Below are 8417 nucleotides of genomic sequence, written 5' to 3'. Positions count from 1 at the left end.
CGAGGGCCAAGCAGGAAAGAAGAAGGGAAATTGGATTGGGATGGGGTGGGCGAAGCTAAAGGATTCTGAAAGCAGGAAGACGACAAGGTGGGGCGGCTGAGGGTGACCTGGGGAGAGGGTTTAAGAGGGCAGAGTCGCAGAGGCTGAAAGAAGAGCCAGTAACGATGGAGCAGAGAGCAATCTGGCACCAAGAGGGCCGGCGGCCTGGCTGCAGAGCTCATGGAGGGGTGCGATGGTCAGGCTGAACCCAGCGTATAACCACACGGAATATTCAACACCATTACACTTTGACACGGTTCCCACGAGAGTCTTGATGATTCCCTCTGGTCTTCCCTCGCAGTAGCGATGCCATCAGTATGCAGCCACGCTCCAAGTGCCATTCCTGACAGGGTGTGCAGGAGTCCCAGTGTTCTGTCCCGATACCGTGACGTGGGCACCTGACGAAGGGGTCCGTTACTGCAGGAGCCCATGGGGATAATCATTTCTAACAAGGTGGCAGGGACCAGACACTACTCTGGGAGGGGTGGGAGAGAATCTGAGCCGACTTCAACCTCCGTAACATCGCCAGTCTCCACCCCCACCTCAGCTCATCCGCTGCTGAAACCCTCATCCCTGCCTTTGTAACCCCTAGACTCGGCTAGTCCAACGCACTCCGGGCCGGCCTCCCAGCTTCCACCCTCCGTAAACGTCATCCCAAACTCTGCTGCCCGTGTCCTAACTTGCACCAAGTCCCGTTCGCCCATCGTCCCTGTGCTCGCTGACCCACACTGGATCCTCGTCCGGCAACGCCTCGATTTTAAAATTCTCATCCTTGCTTTCAAATCCCCCCCATCACCCTCGCCGCCCTCCGTATCTCTAACCTCCTCCGGCCCTCTACAACCCTCCCTATCTCTGTAACCTCCTCCAGCCCCTACAACCCTCCCTATCTCTGTAACCTCCTCCAGCCCCTACAACCCTCCCTATCTCTGTAACCTCCTCCAGCCCCTACAACCCTCCCTATCTCTGTAACCTCCTCCAGCCCCTACAACCCTCCCTATCGCTGTAACCTCCTCCAGCCCCTACAACCCTCCCTATCTCTGTAACCTCCTCCAGCCCTACAACCCTCCCTATCGCTGTAATCTCCTCCAGCCCCTACACCCCTCCCTATCTCTGTAACCTCCTCCAGCCCCACAACCCTCCCTATCTCTGTAACCTCCTCCAGCCCCTACAACCCTCCCTATCTCTGTAACCTCCTCCAGCCCCTACAACCCTCCCTATCTCTGTAACCTCCTCCAGCCCCTACAACACTCCCTATCTCTGTAACCTCCAGCCCCTACAACCCTCCCTATCTCTGTAACCTCCTCCAGCCCCTACAACCCTCCCTATCTCTGTAACCTCCTCCAGCCCCTACAACCCTCCCTATCTCTGTAACCTCCTCCAGCCCCTACAACCCTCCCTATCTCTGTAACCTCCTCCAGCCTCCTACAACCCTCCCTATCTCTGTAACCTCCTCCAGCCCCTACACCCCTCCCTATCTCTGTAACCTCCTCCAGCCCCACAACACCCCGAGATCTCTGCGCTCCTCCAATTCTGGCCTCTTGCACATCCCCCGATTTCCATCGCTCCGCCATTGGCGGCCGTGCCTTTAGCCGCCTGGGCCCCGAGCTCTGGAATTCCCTCCCTAAACCTCTCCGCCTCTAAAATGCTCATTAAAACCTCCTCTTTGACCAAGCTTTAGGTCACCTGTCCTAATATCTCCTGATGTGGCCCGGGGTCTGATTCTGTCTGACTTACGCTCTTGTGAAGCACCCTGGGACATTTTACTACGTTAAAGGCGCTATATAAATACAAGTTGTTGTTGTACACCTTCCAGCGGCCAGTTGCCTCTCTGTAGGGGAGGACAGGCTATAGATGTGTTGTTCTCCCACCATGGGCTGGACATTCTCCCCACCCCCCCGCCTCCCACCCCCGACAGTGGGACCGCCAGGGAAACAGCGGCAGTACAGCCAGGGGAACATGGCCTGCTGACCTGCCGTCGGGCTAAGGGCACCCGCTGCAGCCGAGCAAATGGAGGGGGAGGCGGCCTGATCCATCGGCTCTCGGCGACACACAGTCGGGCTCGGCACACCCGCTGCTCAATGTAAACACAATCCAGGGCAATGTACAGGGGTTGCTCACTCCATTCAGCATAACAACAGCTGGCCAGCATAAGGGCACCTACAAAGAACGAACGTGCTCGCATTTCACCACCTCAGGACGTTCCGAAGCGCGGCACAGCCAACGACGTGCTTCTGAAATGTAGTCACTGTTGTAATGTAGGAAACGTGGCAGTAACTCTGCACACAGCAAGATCCCACAAACAGCAATGTGATAAACGATGGGATAATCTGTTTTTAGGCGTTGGTTGAGGGATAAATATTTTGCCAGGACTCCGGGGAGAACTCCCCAGCGCTTCTTCGAAACAGTGGCCGTGGAATCTTTTACGTCCACCTGAGGGGGCAGACGGGGCCTTGGTTCAACGTCTCGTGCGCAAGGCATGGAATGGGTGCAGTATCCCAATCAGGAAGCAGAATGGTTAAGCAGTGGTATTGTTTGTTGCGAGGCCTTTTCCTCCGGTCAGGGTGCGCCCCCTCCCGCCAGTTACTGTCCGTTCAATGCTGCAAACCCCATCCCTCCCTTGCTGCAGGCGGAGCCTGGGCTGCTCCATCGCCTCGTGAACACAACGCAGCAGCGTTGGTGTGACACCTGGCTGCAGTGAACCTGAGGATTAAACACGGACCACGTGCTCTCAGGCCCGGGTACTCGCAGCAGTCCCTTTCTCTTCGCCAACACTCCACTAAGACCAGCAGTAAAAACAGTTCGAATAAAGCCGTTAGCCTCTCAGCGGTGAGAATATTGTTAAACAAAAGCCTCGGCCAACAACGCATCCGTTCCCACGGCAACGTCAAGCTCATTTGCATTGATGCTGAAGCAGGAAGCCTAACAGGCGACCGAGCTCGGGTTCAACAGTCCAGCTCCAATCGCCTGCACGGAAATCAATCAGAGTGAACAGATGATAGGGTGGCTGGCACACAGCTGGCAAACTCGAGCAACCCAGCACTGCCAGGGTCTCTCACACAGCGTCACTGGGTCTCCGCTTACCTGCGCACTCGCTGGGGGGGGGGCGCGATCACAAGCGGCAACAGGATCAAATGTAAAGGGTGAGAAGCAGTGCTCGGGGGGGTCACACTGCCTACCTGGGGCCCCTCGCTTCAATACACATGTGCCCCTTCTTTGTAGATCAGACATCTCTTCAGAGGGGAGACCGCGCTGCAGTCAGATAGACACAGGGTGAAAAGCCTCCCCCCACCCCTCCCCTCCTCTTCCCACCGGCAGGGGGGACACAGGCTCGGGGGGGACACAGGCTCGGGGGGGACACAGGCTCGGGGGGGACACAGGCTCGGGGGGGACACAGGCTCGGGGGGGACACAGGCTCGGGGGGGACACAGGCTCGGGGGGGACACAGGCTCGGGGGGGACACAGGCTCGGGGGGGACACAGGCTCGGGGGGGACACAGGCTCGGGGGGGACACAGGCTCGGGGGGGACACAGGCTCGGGGGGGACACAGGCTCGGGGGGGACACAGGCTCGGGGGGGACACAGGCTCGGGGGGGACACAGGCTCGGGGGGGACACAGGCTCGGGGGGGACACAGGCTCGGGGGGGACACAGGCTCGGGGGGGACACAGGCTCGGGGGGGACACAGGCTCGGGGGGGACACAGGCTCGGGGGGGACACAGGCTCGGGGGGGACACAGGCTCGGGGGGGACACAGGCTCGGGGGGGACACAGGCTCGGGGGGGACACAGGCTCGGGGGGGACACAGGCTCGGGGGGGACACAGGCTCGGGGGGGACACAGGCTCGGGGGGGACACAGGCTCGGGGGGGACACAGGCTCGGGGGGGACACAGGCTCGGGGGGGACACAGGCTCGGGGGGGGACACAGGCTCGGGGGGGACACAGGCTCGGGGGGGACACAGGCTCAGGGGGGACACAGGCTCAGGGGGGACACAGGCTCAGGGGGGACACAGGCTCAGGGGGGACACAGGCTCAGGGGGGACACAGGCTCAGGGGGGACACAGGCTCAGGGGGGACACAGGCTCAGGGGGGACACAGGCTCAGGGGGGACACAGGCTCAGGGGGGACACAGGCTCAGGGGGGACACAGGCTCAGGGGGGACACAGGCTCAGGGGGGACACAGGCTCAGGGGGGACACAGGCTCAGGGGGGACACAGGCTCAGGGGGGACACAGGCTCAGGGGGGACACAGGCTCAGGGGGGACACAGGCTCAGGGGGGACACAGGCTCAGGGGGGACACAGGCTCAGGGGGGACACAGGCTCAGGGGGGACACAGGCTCAGGGGGGACACAGGCTCAGGGGGGACACAGGCTCAGGGGGGACACAGGCTCAGGGGGGACACAGGCTCAGGGGGGACACAGGCTCAGGGGGGACACAGGCTCAGGGGGGACACAGGCTCAGGGGGGACACAGGCTCAGGGGGGACACAGGCTCAGGGGGGACACAGGCTCAGGGGGGACACAGGCTCAGGGGGGACACAGGCTCAGGGGGGACACAGGCTCAGGGGGGACACAGGCTCAGGGGGGACACAGGCTCAGGGGGGACACAGGCTCAGGGGGGACACAGGCTCAGGGGGGACACAGGCTCAGGGGGGACACAGGCTCAGGGGGGACACAGGCTCAGGGGGGACACAGGCTCAGGGGGGACACAGGCTCAGGGGGGACACAGGCTCAGGGGGGACACAGGCTCAGGGGGGACACAGGCTCAGGGGGGACACAGGCTCAGGGGGGACACAGGCTCAGGGGGGACACAGGCTCAGGGGGGACACAGGCTCAGGGGGGACACAGGCTCAGGGGGGACACAGGCTCAGGGGGGACACAGGCTCAGGGGGGACACAGGCTCAGGGGGGACACAGGCTCAGGGGGGACACAGGCTCAGGGGGGACACAGGCTCAGGGGGGACACAGGCTCAGGGGGGACACAGGCTCAGGGGGGACACAGGCTCAGGGGGGACACAGGCTCAGGGGGGACACAGGCTCAGGGGGGACACAGGCTCAGGGGGGACACAGGCTCAGGGGGGACACAGGCTCAGGGGGGACACAGGCTCAGGGGGGACACAGGCTCAGGGGGGACACAGGCTCAGGGGGGACACAGGCTCAGGGGGGACACAGGCTCAGGGGGGACACAGGCTCAGGGGGGACACAGGCTCAGGGGGGACACAGGCTCAGGGGGGACACAGGCTCAGGGGGGACACAGGCTCAGGGGGGAGACAGGCTCAGGGGGGAGACACAGGCTCAGGGGGGAGACACAGGCTCAGGGGGGAGACACAGGCTCAGGGGGGAGACACAGGCTCAGGGGGGAGACACAGGCTCAGGGGGGAGACACAGGCTCAGGGGGGGTTCAAGCCCCAGTGCTTACCTTTTGCAGGCTAGAGGAGTTCAGCTGTGTTTTGTCAATTATTTTAACAGCGACCTGCAGGAAAGAAACGAGATTGTCAGCGGCGATCAGGGCTCACTCTGTCAGTACTCTCGGGGTGTGTTTGAGGGGGGGAGAAAGCCCTCCCAAGGTGGATTCGCTAGCAGACACTCACTGTCTTGGCTTGTTTATGAAGAGTGACCTCTCTGGCACTGTAGCAGGGGGTTATCGGCACGTGTAGAACTCTAATGCAGAGAGTGGGGGTGGGCGGGGAAGTAGGAGAGCTGGACAGTTATAAAAATACATGTGCCTATTGTTAAGTGTTTTTAAAAAAAATAAACACATTGTTTAGATAGGTATAAAAATGAGGTGGGGGTTTAATTTACTAAACAGACCATGGGAAAATGTTGTGGTCACTGTGTCGACAGCACCATCTTCGCACAGGCCCTGGGAGAGTTTGTACTGTACACCACCACCTTACTTTATCATCACAGAACCGCCCAGGTACCAACCCGCCCGTCCTGTTCGCCCGCAGCAGGTATATCATCACCTGGCCACGTTGTGAAGACACAGATAGAGGGCCGGTGGGGCAGGGGAACAGATCGGAAAACGAGCATTGTACAGAGCCGATCCTGCCTTTTTATTGCTCCTCGCGACGAGGGTGGGGGCTTCCAGCACATCGAGCGGCAGCTTCCGAACCCTCCGCGGTGGGATATCACTGACTTGGCATTCTTATAGTGGCAGCCCTGGGTTGGGTCTGACCCTCACTGAGACCTGCTGTGAATTAAACTGTGTGTCACAGGAAACCCTCACCATCCATCAGCCTTGGTTCAATGGATCGCACTCTCGCCTCGAAGGCAGAAGGTTGTAGGTTTGAGTCAAACAACTCAAGCCCGTAGTTCAGGCAGATACTCCCAGTGTCAGTAAAACAATGAGAGAGATGATCAGATAATCTGCATTGGGGGGCGGGTAGAGAGACGGGGGAAGGGTAGAGAGACGGGGGAAGGGTAGAGAGATGGGGGGAAGGGTAGAGAGACGGGGGGGGGAAGGGTAGAGAGACGGGGGGAAGGGTAGAGAGACGGGGGGAAGGGTAGAGAGACGGGGGGAAGGGTAGAGAGACGGGGGAAGGGTAGAGAGACGGGGGGAAGGGTAGAGAGACGGGGGGAAGGGTAGAGAGACGGGGGGAAGGGTAGAGAGACGGGGGGAAGGGTAGAGAGACGGGGGGAAGGGTAGAGAGACGGGGGGGAAGGGTAGAGAGACGGGGGGAAGGGTAGAGAGATGGGGGGAAGGGTAGAGAGATGGGGGGAAGGGTAGAGAGATGGGGGGAAGGGTAGAGAGATGGGGGGAAGGGTAGAGAGATGGGGGGAAGGGTAGAGAGATGGGGGGAAGGGTAGAGAGATGGGGGGAAGGGTAGAGAGACGGGGGGAAGGGTAGAGAGACGGGGGGAAGGGTAGAGAGACGGGGGGAAGGGTAGAGAGACGGGGGGAAGGGTAGAGAGACGGGGGAAGGGTAGAGAGATGGGGGGAAGGGTAGAGAGATGGGGGGAAGGGTAGAGAGACGGGGGAAGGGTAGAGAGACGGGGGGGAAGGGTAGAGAGATGGGGGGAAGGGTAGAGAGACGGGGGAAAGGTAGAGAGACGGGGGAAAGGTAGAGAGACGGGGGAAAGGTAGAGAGATGGGGGAAGGGTAGAGAGATGGGGGGAAGGGTAGAGAGACGGGGGAAGGGTAGAGAGACGGGGGAAAGGTAGAGAGATGGGGGGAAGGGTAGAGAGATGGGGGAAGGGTAGAGAGATGGGGGAAGGGTAGAGAGATGGGGGAAGGGTAGAGAGATGGGGGGAAGGGTAGAGAGACGGGGGAAAGGTAGAGAGATGGGGGAAGGGTAGAGAGACGGGGGAAGGGTAGAGAGACGGGGGAAAGGTAGAGAGATGGGGGAAAGGTAGAGAGATGGGGGGAAGGGTAGAGAGATGGGGGGAAGGGTAGAGAGACGGGGGAAAGGTAGAGAGACGGGGGAAAGGTAGAGAGATGGCAGTAAAAGCAAATGGAAACAGGCAGCCAGGTAGTGGAAGTAATGGAGAGGAACAGGTCAGAGCCTGAGAGCCGAGCCTTTCCCAGCACAACACCGCAAGCCAAACACTTCCATTTCAAACAATGCCCAACCCCGCGCACCAGCTCGGCGGGTTTGCCAGATCTCACCTCCTTCCCCGTCAGGACGTGCCGTGCCAGCTTCACCTTGGCGAAGTTGCCTTTGCCGATGGTTTTGAGGAGCCGGTAGTTGCCGATGTGAGGAGTGTCCTCGGCAGTGGTGGCGATGGAGTTCCGACACCGCGGCATGCTGGACCTGCTGCTCGACTTTGGCTGTCCCTGGGGGTCCGGGTGGCCCCCCGTGTGCTGAAACACAAACACAAGGCATTGAGCAGTGTGCGGGGAGGGAGAAGCGCCACATCAGGGGAAGCCAAGCCGGAGTGGGAAACCAGGAGTTGTTACCGCGGCTACACAGAGGCAAAACATTTGGTCAGACTGCACAGCGCGGTGCTCGGGAATAAACTCATCGCACTGCCTGGGAGACAAAGCAAATAGGAAGCTTATTAAAGATCAGAGGGAGGCACAATTTTGCGGTGGGGAGGGAGGAATGTGAGGTGAATAAGAGAAGGGCTTTCGAACTAGTGGAACTAGTCCCCCGGACCACCTACAGCTGCCGTGCGGCCTGGGGATGGGGCAGGAAACCGGAGAGGGAAAACCGCGGCCACAAGTAGTGGACCAACACTCGATGGAAAAATAGCTGAACGTTTCCCCAAGTCTGCCTGCGGACGAAGCAGATTAAGCTCCCGGCAGAGCCACAGATAACCTGGTCATTGCCGTGCCCTCAAGTGCCGGTGGTGACCGTTCCCCAGCTAACCAGAACCAGCTCCTGATTAACCAGCAGTGCCAGGGTGAATCGCACATCTCCCTCACCAACAAACTAACGGCCGTAA

The 8417-nt window shown here is 60.5% G+C and overlaps 1 protein-coding gene across 1 annotated transcript in view; it reads right to left on the bottom strand.

Annotated features, from left to right (window-relative positions):
* Positions 1-2877: 2877 nt before the first annotated feature.
* The window catches only part of LOC147093030 (serine/threonine-protein kinase MARK1-like), a 22816-nt gene continuing 17276 nt past the window's right edge, over positions 2878-8417 (bottom strand). The window contains exons 2-4 of the mRNA XM_085975720.1: positions 7639-7833; positions 5450-5503; positions 2878-2958 (exon numbers count right to left, since the gene is read on the bottom strand). Of these exons, the coding sequence (XP_085831846.1) occupies positions 2878-2958; positions 5450-5503; positions 7639-7833 (330 nt within the window). The remainder of the gene's footprint in view (positions 2959-5449; positions 5504-7638; positions 7834-8417) is intronic.

Source organism: Somniosus microcephalus, unplaced genomic scaffold (genome assembly GCF_052327205.1).
Source record: "Somniosus microcephalus isolate GS21.2 unplaced genomic scaffold, FLI_Smic_1.0 unresolved_chr2, whole genome shotgun sequence".
Classification (NCBI taxonomy): domain Eukaryota; kingdom Metazoa; phylum Chordata; class Chondrichthyes; order Squaliformes; family Somniosidae; genus Somniosus; species Somniosus microcephalus.
This window is presented reverse-complemented; position numbering and strand designations above follow the sequence as displayed.